At 48.2% G+C, this 19,040-nt stretch overlaps 4 protein-coding genes across 4 annotated transcripts; 3 read left to right on the forward strand and 1 right to left on the reverse strand.

Annotated features, from left to right (window-relative positions):
• Window positions 1-5,022: 5,022 nt before the first annotated feature.
• N7473_013024 (putative C6 transcription factor) lies at window positions 5,023-7,585 on the forward strand (the record flags this gene model as incomplete). The annotated part of the gene is made up of 6 exons (XM_057158963.1): window positions 5,023-6,043; window positions 6,108-6,300; window positions 6,358-6,507; window positions 6,566-7,056; window positions 7,120-7,329; window positions 7,392-7,585. The coding sequence occupies 6 exons, from the start codon at window positions 5,023-5,025 to the stop codon at window positions 7,583-7,585; spliced, it is 2,259 nt and encodes a 752-aa protein (XP_057002917.1).
• A 146-nt stretch (window positions 7,586-7,731) lies between these two features.
• Window positions 7,732-9,725, reverse strand: N7473_013025 (sphingomyelin phosphodiesterase; the record flags this gene model as incomplete). The annotated part of the gene is made up of 3 exons (XM_057158964.1): window positions 7,732-9,375; window positions 9,434-9,520; window positions 9,585-9,725. 3 exons carry the CDS (start codon window positions 9,723-9,725, stop codon window positions 7,732-7,734), a joined length of 1,872 nt encoding a protein of 623 aa, XP_057002918.1.
• Window positions 9,726-12,276: 2,551 nt separating this feature from the next.
• N7473_013026 (putative MFS monosaccharide transporter) lies at window positions 12,277-15,307 on the forward strand (the record flags this gene model as incomplete). Its single annotated transcript, XM_057158965.1, has 4 exons — window positions 12,277-12,420; window positions 12,565-12,696; window positions 12,759-13,227; window positions 13,296-15,307. The coding sequence occupies 4 exons, from the start codon at window positions 12,277-12,279 to the stop codon at window positions 15,305-15,307; spliced, it is 2,757 nt and encodes a 918-aa protein (XP_057002919.1).
• Window positions 15,308-17,131: 1,824 nt separating this feature from the next.
• On the forward strand, window positions 17,132-17,842 carry N7473_013027 (ankyrin repeat domain-containing protein; the record flags this gene model as incomplete). Its single annotated transcript, XM_057158966.1, has 1 exon — window positions 17,132-17,842. One exon carries the CDS (start codon window positions 17,132-17,134, stop codon window positions 17,840-17,842), a length of 711 nt encoding a protein of 236 aa, XP_057002920.1.
• Window positions 17,843-19,040: the final 1,198 nt, after the last annotated feature.

Raw genomic sequence — 19,040 nt, forward strand, 5'->3', positions numbered from 1 at the left:
CTATCACATGACTACTGCTCCCTACCTGTCGGAAATACTGCTTAGTAAATCATACTGCGCACCAATCGGATATCAACAAGTCTGAATTGCTATAAAGCCTCTAACTGGCAATTTATGTGGGCATAATAATGACTAATACATGCGGTCCTAACTAACTAGGTAGTTAGTTAATTAGACGTGAAAGCATTTAAGTGGTGAGCAAGCACTAAGTGATCACTGAGCAATCCTGATTGGTCACTAAGTGGTCGCTATATTATCACGTGACTCTCCTGGTTTGATCACTGAGCCTGAGCCCGTGCTGATATTTACTCACTAAGCCTGAGCCTGAGCGCCATCATAAAAGCTGAGGCAGCCGAGATAGGAAAGCCCTACCCGCCAGACATTATCCGGTCTATATAAGCGCATACTCATACGAAGCCGTGACACAATTACAGTTGCCATTGTGGGAGTATCAGCTGCTCTTAACAATGTAATAGGCATAAATCGATGCATTCATCATACCTTTTCTACCATTTTATGTCATTAGTCTCTCATCTTTATTGAGTGCTTAGACACCAGTATCAAGTGTAATTCGTACAAGAATCCAACTTTCTACGTCTCTTTCTACGTCTCTTTCTATACCTCTTTGAACATCTCATTCTGAGTGCTTTCTTCACTAATAGAAATCTGAAAAATCCCGTCTATTCGCATAATCATTTCACCTAGCCACTATTCCAAAAGAAACAGCGAGGCAAAAATACATTTACTTCTAATATAAAAAAGCTTTTATAGAACCGGAGGTTCGCATATAAACCGATTTTCAATCTTATTAGTACCTCACGTATATATCGTGCAGCGTACGGAGTACACGATCAGAAAAAGAAAGAAAGAAATAAAAAAAGTATAGGCCCGAGCCCGGGATCGAACCGGGGACCTCGCGCAGTCAATGCTTTGGGTGAACCCTAAGCGCGAATCATACTAGGAGTTATGTTAATGATTTGTTCGGTGATGTTGGTGGAGTCGATTTTTCTTACCCACTAGACCACCCGGGCGGTTAATGTCTAAGATCATAGACTTGCCTATATAATGAAGTCATCTCTCCGCCTAGTTTCTTTTACGTACTACCATATTGGTTACTAAATTCTGCTTTTCTAACTTTTTGCATTTCTGTTCACAGGTGATGAGCCCGGGTAACTTCCTTCAATTTACTTTACTACTGACAACAGCCTCTCGACTATCTGGGCTCCGCTTCTAGTAAGGCAATCTTTCTTTTTTTGAGCCTAACAGAATCTTCTCGAAGACTCGCAATCCCGCAAATAAATTTTGTGGGAGAAACGCTGTAACTCTTAGTTCTTCTCGTTTCCGATTAAGTGAGGTCTTAGTGTCGTGACCTTTCGTGGTCTAGTATATTTGTATCTAATCCTCATGGAAGGCTGCGAAGATCTTATCCCTGATATTATGTCTGACAGCGTTCTTGTTAGCGACTCGGCGCTTTTGCTAAATTTGTTACTGTCAAGAGCCTATACGGTGCCAGGGTAAGCCTAAAATCTCACTTCTTAGTCGTAATGATGTAATCTAGAGTCGAGGCACGCACTAGCATTAAATTTACGATTCTACAAGCTCGGCGTACAGTGCATTATCGCGAGGCTAGTACTGAATTTGCTCTACGATCTATAACCAACTGACTGCTGCGGGTAGCTTAAGCTCGGTAATAATTAATATATAGGATTCGCGGCTGGTGATGACTTCTATGATACGACCTAATTCCGCTGATAGAGCTATTTACGCTAGCGCTATCGCGCACTACTGAAGCGCTCCAACGAAGAATTCGAAACATAACCGGGACAACAAGGCGCTAGTACGCGGCGAAGTATAGATTATAGATCTTAGATAATACTAGAGATAAATGGTATAAACTCAGATTAGACGCGATCAAGAACCCTACATCACTTAAGTTTCTCGAGCATACAAACAATTTTTTAGCAAAAGGGAGCTGAACTAACGAGTTTAGCTGCGCCGATTACGGTTAGCTATGATGCTATATGCGCAGGATAGTACTATTTAAAGTAGTTTCTAGGGCTGTAAGACTGGGCAGCTATTTGCATATAAGCTATATATACAAATCAGTAGATACGTAATTAAGCTAAATCATGGACTAATATTAAAACTTAAGTTGCTTAACTAATTTACCACTCTTTTACAAAGCAAGCGCCAACTATAGATCTTAAAGACATAGGTTTCTGCTTCTGTCTTAACACACACTGCGTAGCCTAGTCCAGGAGTAAATCGGATTATGTCTTTTAAGTACAAGACAGCTACTTATTATCTAAAAGCAAGCAATTACCGTCCGCTCATTAAGACGGAGCTTGATTATCTAGTAGCTTTCAGACAAAACATAGCGAGTTGTAGGCAGGGGTAGCGGTGTTGAGCATTTGTAGCTCAAGTGTTCAAAGGCTAAAGTCAAGCATGATAGCTACTAAGTTTTTGAACTTGTATGAAAGGCCTTTCGAGTAAGCCCTGAGACATAATTCCTCGAATTATCATAAGCTATACGTATGCTTAAAGGACTTATCTCTACATTGAGATAAATCAATGGACTATCACCCGTAGAGATAGAGAGGTCACTTTCATAATTAAATAATATTTCTTGCTTATTATTTACTGTTAACCCTATTGCATAGGGATCTCTTTACCTTAGCCTGCATGTAGCTTAGGAATAAACATCAACTTCCTATCCTCCTGACCAGCCACACTTATGAAAATCAAAATTTTCTTCGGACTTTTAGACAATAATTAGTATTTAACCAGCTCACAAAGTATTAAATCTGTTACGGGAACGAATTCTGCAATTAATACGTAGGTTATATGTTAGTAATATTGTAAGTTAATGAAAGATAACACAGGGGACCTCACGTAGTTAATGCTTTAGGGAAGCTCTAGAAGGTAGGTAATGTTAGTAAACCGAATTAAAAATTCCATAGCTAGAAGGTTAGGAATACTTATTCAATATCCTGCAAGCCAGTTCCTCTAATAGCCGTGACCTGGCATGTTGCTGACTCCGCTACTAGAGTAGCGAGAGACTTTCTGCTGAAGAGGTGAGTATTTTTTTCTTGTCAAAATCGAAATCTTTATGGGGAAGATGGTTATTGACCGGAGCCTCGCGCCGACGGACGAAGATAACGAAGATAACGCAGTCGATTCGGGACTGCGAGCCAAGCTTAACGCCCAGGAGCAACGCCTCGAGTGTTCAGCTACGCATTTCTATCTGATATTCATGTCTGTATTTGCGTCAAAGGCAGATCTATCCGCTGCGAAGGTGCGGCTTAATGCGCAGTGCGGGCATCGTAATACAGACTCGGCAACGCAACTAAACAAATATTTATACCTAGCGCCTAGTTACGGGAGAGAATTTTCTCTTTAAAACTTCTACACGCGTATAGCCGGCAGTATAACCTAGAGCAGGTCTAGTGGCGTACCTACCCTCACTGCAAAAAGACCTTCACGAGGAAGGATTCTATAGTGCGACACCTAGAAATATACAGGAAACGGTTAGGTGTGCTTAGAGAACAGCCAGTTCCTTAAGGCTTGCCTGTACCATCCGATTAGCCGGGAGGATGGATCTAGATCTACCAAATGACTAGAATTTGACCGGAAGAGGCGCCCTACTGTTGACAACGGAGTACGTTGGTAGTCAAAAAGGCTGGATCTAGAGACCAAAGACACAATCCAACCAGACATGCTTCAATCACTCCTATCAAGAAGATCTTTTAAGAGGTCTTTCTAAAGGTCTTTTTTGATGGCAAAGACACTATTTTTGTGGTACATCGTTCAACTCGTGACCGTTAACATGATTTTGAAAGTCTTTCGGGGCTTCAAACTTGTGGGACGACATCCCTCTCTTTTCACTATACAAGGTCCTCCGCGAGTGGTTTCACAACAAGACCTTTGATCCAACCGGAAGAAATGAGAAAGGCGACAGTCTGCTTACCTTGGCTGCGATGGCTAATTGCGTACCTTTGTGCGCAGACCTCATCTCACGAGGAGTGCCCGTCAATCAGAGCTCTGTCAGCAAAAGTTATGGCATTTGTCTTGCCGCCGCCGCTTATGCTGGTAGTCTTGAAACGACGAGATACCTTGTGAAGAAAGCTCAGGCAGGGGTGAACCTTTGACTCGAGATAGGACAGTATGGGAGTGCGCTTGCTGCTGCCGCCTACTAGGGAAAGTTACCTATAGTGAGATACCTCGTGGAGGATGCCCAGGCAGACCTGAACCTTCTGCTTGGGACTGGCTGTGGCAGTGTGCTCGCCAATTCTGTCAAAGCAGAGAACATGGAAGTAGTTCGGTACCTGGTGGAGGAGGGAATGGCAGATGTCAACCTTCAACTTCCGGGTAAGCAGTATAGCAGTGCATTTGACATGGCATTTTCCAAGGCGGATCAATCCATAGCTCAATATTTAATTGGCAAGGGGGCAGTTACGTATGAGGTTAGCAATGAATAAGAAGGAAATTCATAAGAATGGAACATACTTCCTAATGTCCATGACTAAAATGGCAAATAGTGGTGCCCTTTGTCATAGATAGGGGAGAACATACCGTCCATGGAAGATATATACTAATAGGGTAACCTAGTCGCTTGTATGCAGGATTATGAGTTTCCAGATATATTCGCATTGAATGAGTTCCTACTTACTATGCATAGAACGCAACGAAAACTTCTGCACGGAACCACTTTAATTGTTATATTCGGGATCCATCTAGACGTCGCATTACTTCGACCAATAGTTAGGAAAGTATCAAAATGCCTACAATTGCTTTTGACCTATTCATATTGCAGTCGACCGATATGATTTACTCTCTAAATAATAGCCAACTCTTGATCTACTCCATTTTAGGTAGGCTGCACACTCACGTGTTTTCTCCGCATAACCCCTCTCCCGACCGTTCCCCGACCCAAAATATCGAACTCCGATCTTTCCCCGCACATCAACGTACCCCGATCTCCGTCACAGCCCCGGATTCCTATTGACTTTACCCACAGTTCAAATGGCCCCATCAGAAGAAGCAGATAACGATGTATCTCAAGCACCCGCGTCTAAACGGCGTCGCGTCGCGGTCGCCTGCGATGCATGCCGAACGCGCAAGTCCCGTTGTGACGGGGTGAGACCGCGATGCTCGCTATGTCGAGATCTGGGATTTGAATGTGTATATACGCCACCGCCGACTGCGACAAATGTTATTGTACAGAAGGATTATCTGCGTGGGCTTGAGGAGAGGGTGAAAAGGTTGGAAGAAGGGATGGTCGGGGTTAGAGGGGACATTGATGGCCTAGTTGGGAGGGTTGATGGTGCGCAGGGCCAGAGTGTTGCCACTGGAGACGGAAGCTCGAGTACCAGCTTGCAAACTGCGAGGAGAGTTGAGGATGATGGACAGAGATTGGCCGTGGTGCCTGTGCCAAATTTGATTGGGACGGAGGATTCGGTCGATGCGATGGGTGCAGTGACTTTTGCTGATGAGGAGGATTCGGGATTCTTCGGTTTGACCAACCCCAAGTCTTATACTGATCGTGCAATGGCTGATAACTGCTGGGCAGGGCCTTCATCTAATATTGCATTTTTGAGACACCTCTCCAGAGCAGTCGTGCAGCAAGGCTATCTTTTATCACCCGGCGCAGCGGAAGGAGGGTTCGTCAATGCATCACGACCACCTTCTCCACCACGCCAAACGCCTCATGATCAACGATCAAAAGTCAACATATTTGCACTGCCTCCCCAGTCGGAGACATTGGCGCTGATACAGCGGTACTTTTCTGAAACGGGGTTGCTATTCCCTTACATATACCCGCCCACCTTTTTGGAGACGTATCACCAAATGACACGAGAGAATTTTACAAAAGTACGGAGAACGTGGCTTGGCTTGTTGAACATGGTTCTGGCTATGGCGACCATCACTGCTATGCCTGGTGGCGCGAGAGCTGATGCCAGGATCTCCGAGTCGGATGTCTTCTATCAACGTGGTCTGGGGTTGTGTGGGAGCGAGATCTTACGAGGGACGACTCTAGAAGTTGGTAAGAGTGGCCCTCAAGAATGAATCCCAAGAAAGCAGATGCTTGATTCGCTAAATAATGCTAGTGCAATTCCTTCTCCTCATGGGTCAATATCTGCAAGGCACGCAAAAGTCAGTCCAGGCTTGGACTGTTCATGGATTAGCAGTCAAAGCTGCCCTACAGCTTGGATTGCAGTCAAGAAATGCCTCCAAGTCTTTTCCACCACTCGAACAGGAGACACGCAAGCGAATTTGGTACGGTTGCGTAGTGCTTGATAGGTAAGAACGAAGACTTTGGGTACGGTATGGCATCGATGTTGACTGTTGATATTCTAGGACTCTGAGTATGACCTTCGGAAGACCTAGCTCCATTCCAGATTATTACGTGAGACTCGAGCTACCATCAAAACGAGATTTCGAAAGGTCATCTGCCTTTGTGGATGACGAGACCTCCTATCTGAGCGTGTCCTTTTTCAACTCAACCATGTGAGTTCCAACACCTACCCCAACTATGTATGACATGGTCACTAAATTCCATCTCTAGCACCTTATACAAACAACTCTGGAACATCCTCGACCTCCTCTACGGTCAAAACATAGGCTGTGATACCCCTCTCTCCGTCAGCGAAACAGTCGCCCACATCTTCAGCATGGAACAACACCTCTTCACCTGGGAACGCTCCCTGCATCCATCCCTCCAACTCGTATCCACAACAATCCTAAACGGAATGCCCCTGGATCAAACATCCCCCAGCCCTCAATACTTCTCCTGGAAATTCCGCGTCATTCTTACTCTCCGATATCTTAATCTGCGGGTTCTCTTGCATAGACCTGTGTTGGTGAAATTCATCGCTGCGAGTCGATATCCCGATCGTGATCAGCAGGATTTGAAAATTCTGCAGCAGATTGGGATGAATAGTATGCAGATTGTCACGGAGTCGGCGATGGAGATTATTGATATTGTTTCGAGGGTTGTTTTGGAGCCGGGGTGGAAGCAGAGTTTGTTGGGGGCTTGGTGGTTTTCGTTATATTATAGTAAGGACACTTTGCTTGGCTGAGACTGATTGATGAACATACTTACTAACACGACTCCTCTAGCATTCAATGCGGCGGTTGTGCTTATCGGAGCTGTTTGGGTTTATCGGGATACAGCCCTTTGCAACGCTTCGATGACCGCCCAAGCCAAGAAAGTGCAGCAGTACCCAGCCCGGGCAGTGATGGCCCTATCAAAGCTGGACGATGGAAATCGATTGATCGACCGGTGTCGCTATTCCCTGGAGCAATTCAATAAGATACTGGTTGACCCTGGTAAGTTCTCTTCTCGCTGTTGTTTTTCATATCCATTTGCAATTCGCTCATATCTTGTTTAGAAGCAGATCTTGAAGGCTTGATGCCTACATTGCCAGCTCTGGCGAGTGCTCGAGGCTCCAATCCGGCCGCTGATTTTAGCCTTTCACCGATTGGAATGGAGCTTGGGGAATTTATGATGGATGATGATCTTGTTGCGATGATTGATAAGCATGGTCTTTTACCACATGATGCAGGATCAGCTTATCCTTTATGATTTCACAAATGGAAGATGAACCATTCAAAGCTAGCAGAGGATTGTCATTCCTCAGAAATGGCTGCTCGTATTATTGTGAGATATCACTATTAAAAACATCCGAATTCCCTCTTTTCCTCAACCATCAACTATAATGCCTACCCATCTCACTCCCCATTCATCTTCGCAATACTAGCCTTATGCGCAATCTTCGCCAACAACGGCGCCATACCAGCATGATTACACTCCGGCTGGAACCTCTTACTCAACAATGGCGAATTCTCCAAATCCACCTCTACTTCCTCACCATCATCCCGCTTCGAGAAACTAAATCCCGGCGTCCGCTGCACACAACTATACTGCGCATCGGCACCACGCAAAGCACATACCTCATTCTTCACGCAATCACCCGTACAAGCGGGGACACTGTATCCGCGCGTGCGTCGAGCCCAGAAGTCATTGAAGACGGAAGAATCCTTCTCCATGGCGACGGTGACGTTGTGCCAGAATGCGGGGGTGAGTTCGGCAGTACTCGGTGTTGGAGGGGTGAGTTTGCCGCCGTAGTCTTTCTTTGCGGAGTAGTACGGTATCCAATCTGGTTTTGTTTGGAAGGATGCTTCGCTGATGTTGGCGATATATTGGGTGAAATCCATTACTGCGAAGGTTTCTGGATCGATATCGTAGACGCGGAAAGAGGGTGGTCCGGATGTTGGGGTCATTGATGGTGCGACGTAGCCCATTGCCGTGGCGGTGTCCCAGTTCCGATTTTTGTAATCGGAGTATGCGATTTGGAATTCATCGGTGTGCGTGTGTCCGAAGAAGAGCCCCGCGATTGTAGCTTCATATCGCTGGATAATTTGATCGAAGTAGTGCGAGTGGTCTCGGAAATGGTCTACGTTTCCGGATGGGATGTGCGAGATTAGCCAGACGCGTTGGTCGGCGTTTTCGGCAGCTTGCAGCTCTTCGATTAGCCAGGTGAGTTGGCCGTTCGGGTCGTATTCCATTGGTTCGGTGTAGGAGAAGAAGTTGTATTTGTAGTAGAAGATGCTGTTGTAGGAGATTATGCGGAGTTTACTGTTTGGGTGGATGGCTGAGTAGGAGCCGTATTCGTTTGCATTTTGGACGCTTTCGATTCCGGTTAGGGTCATCCAGTTTGCTGTGAGTGCTTCGTAGGCCCATTGGGGGTTGTATTTGCTGGGGATATTTTTGGATGGGAAGAGGTTTAGCGGTGCGGCGTCGTGATTACCCAACGCGGCGTAGACAAGGCCGAGGTGGTTCTCCATCGCGCCGTATGTCGAGTTGAAGTCTTGTAGGACTTCTTCCTTGTTTACGAGCCATACGTCGTGTGCGACGACGTCGCCGGTGTAGATTGAGAAAGCCGGGTTGAGGTCTGCGATGGCGGTCATCATGGAGTCTTGGAGGCTCTCGGGAGGATCGCATTTGGTATTGCCGAATGGTCCGCATGGCTTCTCTGTTTTTCCGGGGGCGTCTTCGTCCGAGTATACGCGGCAGCAGATGGGCTTGGAACAGTCATAGTTTGAGCCGGTCTCGTAGGATAGATCGACGTGGGTATCGCTGAAGTGGACCACGTTGATGGGAGGTTTACCGCTTGGTGGAGGACGACTCTTTGCTGGCTTGGGCGAGGGGAAGGGTATGTCGAATGGACGGACGTCCGGGAAGTCGCAGAGACCGACCAAAGCCGAGCAGAGGGTCTTGGCTGTGTGGGAGCCAACGTGCATGTTCTTGAGGGCGTAGTGCAAGGCTGGGACCTCGCTGGCGATGACGCCAGCACAGACATCGCGATCCTCCGCCTGTGAGATATAATGAGTGGGTGTATTTGACGTGATGTGAGTGCTTCTAATAACTTACACCGCTGATATCACAGACGCCAGTCAATACATCCTCCAGGAAACCTTCACCAAAGTCGGCCACGAGCTTGAGGCTACCCAAGAGAACCTGGTAATGGACCAGAAGGTTAGAAATATGACTTGACGAGAATATTTACAAGAGGGACATGTGCCTGGCAGCTTCCACAGTCCACAGCTTCCTTGAACTCATTCCAAATATTGGTGATCCAGCTTTCTGCAGCTCCAGTCCGGGCCTGGACTCCTGGCAGTGCTGCCAAAGGCGCAAGGGCTGCAAGTAGAACCGCGGCCTTCATCCTGACGATCTGGGAGGGTGAAAGTTCCGAGCACTGACGAGCACGTAAACAGAGGCAAGAGAACGTGGTTACCCAGCTGACTTTTATCCCCCTCTCCTGACGATACCAAGACCGCGGAGACGGCCAAGGCGTCTATTATACACCTCGATCCACCGACCCCATCTATTCTGCACGTACATTTGCCCAGCTAAACGATCCTACCATACGCTTAGGACGGGATAACGTTTCTGCATGACAATTCTAAGCGAAGCGATCATCAAGGCCACCTTCCAACCAGATATCCCCACACTAAAGATGGTCTGCAGCGGTGCGACGATGATTGGCCAGCGATTGTCGATCGCAAGTGACAGCCATCGCAAGCACACCTGTTCATGGAAAAGCTCCAGAAGGACTAGTTTGAACATGGCCAGTCGGAATGGTTATCGACCGCTATGTCCCGTCGGAGTTTAATGGAGACCGATCGGGCGACCGAGAGGGGCTTGCAAGCGAAGAGTTACTACAACATTGTTGACTTAGTGATGCAGCCAAGCAGCTAACGGGTGGGCGTTGCAACTCTGCACGGTGCGGGAGAGTACAACTATTAAATTCAGCTGTTCTCGGGGATTGATTGTCGGCCGTGGTTAAGGGGAGGTATGTCTTGGCTGAGGATCATGATGGAGTCGGTCGCATTCATTCGGTTTTCACATGAAGATTATGACAAACTTAGGTTACCCCTGACAAGAGTTAGGTAGAGGCAGCCTCACGATCTATTAGGTTTCCAGGTTCTAAGCTACATTGCTCGCAGTCAGCGCTAGCAGGGGAGCTTCTGCGGGGTCATCCAGGGTGGTTATGGGCTGGAAGACCTGGAAGGTACATACATAGATTAAGACGGACGTATGCACTAGGCCGTTTCAATTGGAGCCGCAAGATAACCTTGATTAATCTAGCACGTAGGTGGATCAGGGCGGATGATGCGGCCTTCCGATAGAAGAGCCAAGATCAATAAAGCTGCAGGAAAGTGTGGATATGAAGGATACCAAAGTCCAGGTGGTTCCAATGGGGGTTCAATTGGAAAGCGGAAGTATTCCATCCATTCAGGCCAAAGCTCATGTTGGTTGTCCATAACTCCATAGGCCCGATGGGAGGGGAGACCTATGTATATATATCTATGCAGCGGAACACTTCTTCTCTCAGGCTATATATTAAGAGACACGGGTGGGCTAGAGCTCCCAGCTTGGCAGGCTAGATGTGAATTGGAATGAGGGGGAAATAACTAGCTGGTTATTCACCTACAATCCGTGTATATCTTGGGTATGGTCAGAAACCACAACTTAAACCCACCACTTAAACAGTAGTCTAGGGCCAGCCCTGCTATTTACCATAACCGAGAATCAGGCCGCGAGAAACAGATCTGCTCACTAGCAGGACCAGGCACACGAGCACCAACAAGCACTAGAGAACAAAAGGCTAAGCGTCATGGTCCCCGACGCCATGGATGCCAGCCACATACGCGCTTTAATTCAGACGAACGGAGGCCGACCGAGCAGTCGAGAGACTCTTCTTTTTAACTATGAATGAATACTCCTCATTGAGGGAATTTACCCGAATAGCAGCACCCATAATCCTGGTAGCAGGGGCGCGTGTATGATCCTCGTGAGACTGGAGTGTTTGCCCGTTAATATTGGAAGGTTTAAGATGTGGATCGAGTGGCGCTGGGCCTCGTCCCAAGAACCACACGGGGCAGGACTATCCAGGTGGTCATTGGTGAGCCAGTGGATGAGCGTGGAGGTGATTGGGGGTCATTGAGGGGTTGCTGGTACGAATAGCATCCTCTTTCCTCTCTGATTGAGCGTTGAGAGGAGAGTTGTGTATGACGTAGCTCTATACATCGAGAACTGACGGATTGTCTGTGTATAATTAGTTCGACAATGGCCGTTATTAGAGAGACTCACGATGGAAATCTGAGACAGGAGGAAGAGACATACATACGGGGCACTTCAATTAGGTTTAACCGTTTTCCCAGCGGTCGTGACTGACTGATAATAGCGCATCAGCGGAGTTTCGGTTCCGATCGCGGCGGGGAAACGAAAAAAAATTCACTTTTTGGAGGGGGAATAAGGGACCAATTGGGAGCCAATAAGAAAGAATCTCACGATGATCACGCTTTTGGCTCTCCCACTCGCTTTTTCCCCCTCACAGGATCAATGCTGCGCTGATCGACCCTATTCGAGTCTGGATGTGCACTCCTATGTCAAGTCTCGTTGGTTTCTGCGCCTGTTAAACCTCTTGTATCCCACGCTTCTCCTCCTCGCCTCCCTTGAGCGGGTCTGGGTCTTCCTCCCCAGCCTTGTTTTACCCCGGATTCGTCGGACAAACTTCCAAGTTCCAACTCAACCACACCTAACGGTCTCTCCCCTAGAGACCATGGAGCCGAAGCTGGCCCTATACGCAAATCCTCCCTCCTCCGATCGCGAATATGCATTGAGGCACGTCTGCCTTTCAATCGATACCCGACTAGGGGCTTTGTGAGTGTGGAAAGCTGTCCGCGCCTGCGGTGCGCGGTGCCGTCATCATGGAAACTCGTCGACCGGCTACGCTGGGTGTCTCGATCACCTTCTTTGTGATCGCGAGTATCTTTGTGGCTTTGCGGTTTGTCTCGCGCATCTTTGTTGTGCGTAGGGTCGGGTTACAAGATTATTTGATGCTGCTCGCGTGGGTACGTTGTTGTTCCCAAGGGTCCCTGCATGCGCCCGGGATGGTTGCGCTTGAATGGGCGCATCCCTGTTCTGAATCGAAGGCGCGGATATATGGTGCTCTGGTGATGTCTATATGGTAGTTTCATTGCTAATCCTAGCTTTAGCTGATCGATTTTGGTTTCTCATTCTCGCTGTTCTACGCGACTCAGCACGGATTCGGCCTACACTCAAGCGACATCCCAGACGACAATAAAGAGGCGCTAAATAGAGCCAACTACGCATTTACGGTGCTATATGTGAGTTCAGTCTCTGTTCGTAGTGTTCAGACATTAATCGTGCTAATATATTGGTCTCTTAGAATCCGGCACTCATGGCTGTCAAAACCTCCATCCTCGTGTTTTACCTGACCTTGACAAAAAACCAAAAAGTCTTCCGATGGGCAAATTATGCTACACTCGCCGTAGTCAACTGTGCAGGCTTTGCCTTGACAATGGTCAATGTATTCCAATGTCGCCCTGTATCCGCTGCGTTCTACTCGACAGTTCCCCCCCGCGCAAAGTGTACCGACATCGTCACGCTCTACCTTTCCTCGTCCCCCGTCAATATCATCACCGACCTGGCCATTTTATTCCTCCCGATACCAATCCTGACGCAGATGCGTCTTCCATATAAACAAAAGGTCATTTTGGTGATTACATTCAGCTTTGGCTTCTTCGTGGCGGTGGTCGATGTCATTCGAATCGCGTTCCTGCAACAAGCCGCAATCTCGCGATCACTGGCCGTGAAATCGATTCATTTGCAGGGTAACACCACTACTGACTTTAGCTGTAAGCTGCCAGTCCCTTTCAAGTCATTTGATTCGGAGAATTGCGCTAACAGAATCTTGTCTGTCTAGGGTACGCCTCGCTCTCGTTCATGTGGTCCGTCGTCGAAGTCAACGTCTCGGTCATTTGCGGCTGTGTACCAAGTCTCAAACCACTTGTCGCTCGCCTGGTGCCGAAATTGATCAGAGATACCGACGACCCTTATACGAGTCCCCGGAACAACTACGCAACAGGTGAAAATCAGGTTGCGGTCCCATCTCCTGCGGTGATACAGGGCTCCCTCAACGCATCTCCCGCGGTATCACCATCCGTCAGTGATGGAAGCAAGCGCTCCCAAACAAGAAGTGGCAGCATTGCCGCTCGTAGGCAGAGCTCTAATGCGCCAATGGGCATTCTCGATTTTCTGGGCGAGCCTGGGAACGCTCCTACCGATACTGAAGCGAATACTCATACAAGCGCGTCCTACCCGCCTGATATTACATTTTTCGATTTCGTCAATATGAAGAATCCACAAAGCATGCTCAAGTTGAACAACCGAGAGTCAATTGCCCCCATCGCATTGACGACCCTTTTGTTCTTCCTATGGGGCTTCGCGTACGGCTTGCTTGATATACTGAATGCGCAGTTTCAGACCATCGTTCAGCTGGATACGTGGCACTCGCTGGGCCTTCATGGCGCCTATTTCGGTGGGTATGTCGTTGGCCCGTTGCTGGTCGGACGTCCAGTTCTGAAGACCTGGGGGTTCAAGTCCACCTTCATCACTGGACTATACATATATGCCTGCGGTACCCTCATATTCTGGCCATCTGCAGTTCTCGCATCTACCGCTGCATTCACCCTCTCCAATTTCATCGTCGGATTCGGCCTTGCGGTCTTGGAAACCGCAGCCAACCCCTTCATCGCGCTTTGTGGTCCTCTGGAGAACTCAGAAATCCGATTGAACATCTCACAGGGTGTTCAAGCCATCGGCAGTGTGGTATCTCCCCTTCTAGCCAAAAAGGTCCTTTTCAAGGACGTCCAAGACGCCGCATCTCTCGTCGACGTGCAATGGACATACCTCGGAATCGCCCTCTTCGACGTCCTCCTCGCAGTCGCCTTCTACTACCTCCCCATCCCCGAAGCCTCAGACGAAGACCTCGAAGAACTCGCCAACCGCCGCAGAGAAGACAACATGACCAAAGTCATCGGCATCCCAGTCGTCTGGCTCACCCTCGGCCTTGGCATCTGGTCCCAATTCTTCTACGTAGCCGGCCAAGAAGTCCTCTCCACCTCATTGGAACGTTTCGTCCAAAACGCCAACCCCACAACCTCCCTCGGCCCCTTCGAGTTCCTCACAATCGGCCACAGCGTCTTCGCGGTAGGCAGATTCATCGCCGCTTTCGCGCAGTGGTTCCTCAAACCCCGCTGGATCTTAATGGTCTCCTACCTCGGTATGATCGTTTTCACAGTGCTATCTATGAAAACATCAGGATCCGCGGCTATCATAATGACCATGTTCATCTACCTGTTCGAAAGCGGCGCGTTCAGTATTATTTTCGCTCTCTCCCTCCGCGGCACGGCTCAACATACAAAAACAGCCGCCGTATTCATGACAATGGCTATCAGCGGTGGAACTTTCTTCCCCTTCGCCGAATACGCCGCCTACCTCTCCCACGGCCAGCCATATTCTTTCTCCGTGCTAGTCGCCCTCTTCGCAGCCGGCGCTATTTTCCCGGTATATCTCAACTTCGTCCCCGCCGTGAAAAAACAGGTTGACCCCGTACCGAACGAGTATCTACGTCGACACCACCGTCGAAGAAGTAAAGCCCCCGGCGGTGGCGGCGTGAAGCGCGAAAAACAGAATCATTCTGTTGGGGGTGTGCTGTCGCGGCCGCGCAGTCTGGTCTCTGATCCGGATTTGTTGCCTGATTTGCCGATGCCGGGGGAGACGCATCAGAGTCCGCGGATGAGGAGTGTACGGAGTGGGAGTGGGAGTATGAGTGTCAGGGGGTCGAAGGGGAGTTCGAATGAGAGTTCGCGGGTTGAGTCGCAGTCTTCGGGGCATGAGGGTGTTAAGAGGGTGAGGATTGCGGGGGAATTGTGATGAATGCACATTTCTCTTTTTCGGCTTTTTTTGTTGCTGATTTCGAAGATACCCCGTCTCTGTGGCGCCGATTGGTGGCGTTGCTCAGGGCATTTGAAAACTTGGGTAATACTCGCAGTATTACTTGTTGTATATACCTTCGCGGGCTGCTTCTGGCTCTTTCGGATCTAATACTTGCATTTTAGCGATGGCGTTTGGAGGGATCATTGATAGGTGGTTGTTGCTACTCGTGGCTTTGTATAGTGCTTCAATCTACCACCTATCTCAACAAACTTGGAAACCGGTCGCATAAAAACGTCTAGGTGGGCTTTGACTAGCAGACATCGTGCTGGCCGATATCTGTGTACACGACAAGCGGTTCCGTTCGATGAAGTGGTCTCAGGTGCCCGATATCTAACTACTGTATTTCCCGAATTTGAAGCACACACCCAAACGTAAACTCTGTACCTTATCTCTCGACTCTTCATATAATAGTTAGGATAGGAAGATACCCATAGAGCTTAGGCCTGAGGTCCCTGCGGGGGCGCAGCGTAAGTGCGTAGCTGACGTTTCACTTAGTCTGCTCTGCTGCCATTCATCCTTCCGATCGCTTTTCTCACACGCGCTAGACGAGTCATGTCAGCGCGTACTAAGACTCGTTCACATGAAGGCATATATAGATGGGGTTTCAATAGGCAAGTCAAAACCGGACATGATTTGTTAATAGTCAAAATCGGACATGATTTGTTAATACCATCATCTCCCTCATACGTCACTGTAAGAAGCTTCGCGTTCGTTCTTACAGCAGGGATTACCACAAATAGGAGGCGCAGATTATGCGCCGCATTCTCCGTTTGCCAGCATACCTAGCGTCCAGTGATGAACAAATCAATGCTTGCCACTTCAGCTTTTTATTATGGCCTAATGAGGCTGAGAACTGTGACCCCGCATCTCTTCTATTTAAGGTCACCTAGGACGGAAGCCCACAGACTTGAGAAGCTAGGCAATCCTCACGTTACCCACAGGGACTATTGCATCTAGTCATCATGAGTCCACCACCATCCCCAAAACTACTGAAAAGTTATCTGCTAAAATCAGAGAACGACCGTATGAGATTACTTTTCTCAAGGGATTCATATGTTTCACATGAATCACCCCCGGATATCTTTATGGGCTCGGGGCGACGCAGCCGTAGGCCATCTCGCTATGTGAAATGGAGAACGGAGCCTGAACTACAGGGCGAAACCATCAGAACTGAGACTGCAGGGAGACTAGACAAGTTTGAGGACCCCTTGCATACCGGGCCAAACGTTGAAGATCCTGGCTCCTTATCTCGCCCGCAGGATCGTGCGAAACACCGTTTGCCCCAGCATGGAACGGCGCAGCCAGACGAAAGGCAATCTAGCACAAGCTATGCTGATGTAAGAATAGAATCAACCCAGAGGCGGCATCGCTCCCTTCAAAACCCGCTTCCTGATGGTGAATCCGTTGATCGTTCGAAAAGGCTATCGCCCCGACATGGAACAGATCAGTTTGAATAGACTCCACGCTATGCAAGAGAAACAGTAGCATCACGCCAGAGGCGGCGTCGCTCCCTTCAGGACCCGCTTCATGACGGCGATTTCTGTGTGCATGAGAAAGGCAATCTACCCGAGGCTACGCTCAAGAAAGAAAGGGCCACTTCAGAGCCGGCTTCTCTCCTTTGAAAACCCGCCTCCCGATGCTGGATTCAATGATGTTGATTTCCTCTCAGTGAGAGACTTCCATTCAAATGCAATGCAACACCCGATATTACAGGAATACTGACATGTCAATCCAAATCTCGTTCGAAAGCCTTTCGAAGGAATGCATCTAGCCATTTGCCTGGATGACATCAACGTTGTGAAAAGGAAGATCAACCAAGGCTTCAACATCAACCAACAAGACACTCAAGGAAGTCCTCTTTGTATTGCTGCGCAGCGTGAAAACGTGGAAATGTTGAAAACTTTGTTGGATCTAGGCGCCGAGGTAAATCTTCCGGTGACAAGCGGAGAGCACGGAAGCGCCCTCGTCGCTGCTTGTCGAGGGAGCAAAGTTTCCAGCTTGAAGGCACTTCTCCTACATGGAGCTGATGTTGACATGCAACTGGCCCATGGAGAATACGGCAGCGCACTTACAGCAGCCTCCGGGGAAGGGACCGTTGCAACATCTTCCAGTCTACTTGATGCCGGAGCTTCGATCAATATGGTAGTCACTTCAGGTCACTACGGCAGTGCTCTAGCTGCAGCTTCCTATATGAATGAGCCTGATGTGGTCAAACTACTCATTCAACGTGGGGCAGAGGTTGGCCTGGAGTTGGAAAATGGGAAGTTTCCTTATGCCCTTGCCGCTGCTATTTCTTCCAAAAAGTTGGAGAGTGTCGCAGCATTACTAGAGGCTGGTGTTGATCCCAATACGCCATTTTCAAGAGGTGACTATGGGGATGCCATCTCCATGGCCATACAGCTCAAGAATCGGCCTTTAACTCGGTTATTGATCAAGCACGGCGCTGCTTTACATCCTCTAGCAGCCGACTAGATTGATAGAGAAAATCTGCACAGCCCGCTGTCAACCGAAGATCAGACAAATCCCCAACTACCCTTTGTCCTTTCAACCAACAAGCCCCAGGTCACTGAGTTTCACTGCGAATTACCTGATATGGCCAAGAATCGTGAAGACTTGCAATCTTGGCTGTTCAGTATGGCAGTGCTGGTCCGGCAAAAAGATACGGTTGAATTTTCGACGATTTATGATTTTCTCTTGAAAGCATACGGCGATTCGGGCGTTAGATTTCTGAAAGGAATTGTTAGAGCACTGATCAGCAGTGATGGGGTATATTGTGAGCTTTACCTGAGTCCCTTCTTTTACTGAGTACTCATGCGGAAATTAGTCGACTGATACATGACTATCAAGGTTTTTCCAAAACGACTTGTTCTGGAAAACAGTCTTCTTAACAAGGAGATACAAAGCATGTTTAGGTGGATTTTCCTCACTATCTGAAAGCAAGTTCCAGATTCGATTGGTCTGTCAACGATGTATCAATTGCGTAGCAGACCTAATCACTTCTCACTAAGCAACATGAAGCTCTATCCTAAGTCAGAAGGCTTAGGCAATTGCTGGAAAAGACTCTTCAAATCTGCAGTGATCACTATCGAGCCTAAAAAACACAATCAAGAAGCATGCCGAGGCCTAGAGCTAGACTGCGATATTATGATTCGATTTGCAGCCGTGGAGTATCCAGTCCTCATTGATACTTCCCCTGACAATCCTTTAGAGCCTGGCCTTGTGTTCTTGGGCTACTCAAACGCTCTCATTCCAGTAAGAGAAATCTCTGATGAAATGATCTTATGGCATTTGGAGACCTCAAATGATGATAGCCAAATAAAGGTTTCTGACCTCGAAGCAATACGGTCGGATTGACTTCCAACTACAAATTTGCAATACCTGCGTTCCAAAAAAGCGCTCTTGGGATGGTGCTCGCAGGCAGACCTTAGATTGGGTGCCAGTACCGACAATCTCAATGTGACATGGTCTGGTGCAAAAAGGAAACCCTTTTCATGGGAGCTCGCAAACATTAACCTTCAAACTCTTGCGCAGTCTGCATCACCAGCTCACTTCGGCATTCGAGTCGGCGCGTCCTTAAATTTGGTGAACAATACGATCAAGCTTTCTCCATCTGATGAGTACCTGAATTGCTTGAACAGCAGTAGGTTGAAGCAGATTGTTCTCTATGATG

This window comes from Penicillium subrubescens, assembly GCF_028828155.1.
Source record: "Penicillium subrubescens strain IBT 31985 chromosome Unknown utg000011l_segment0_segment0, whole genome shotgun sequence".
Classification (NCBI taxonomy): Eukaryota; Fungi; Ascomycota; class Eurotiomycetes; order Eurotiales; family Aspergillaceae; genus Penicillium; species Penicillium subrubescens.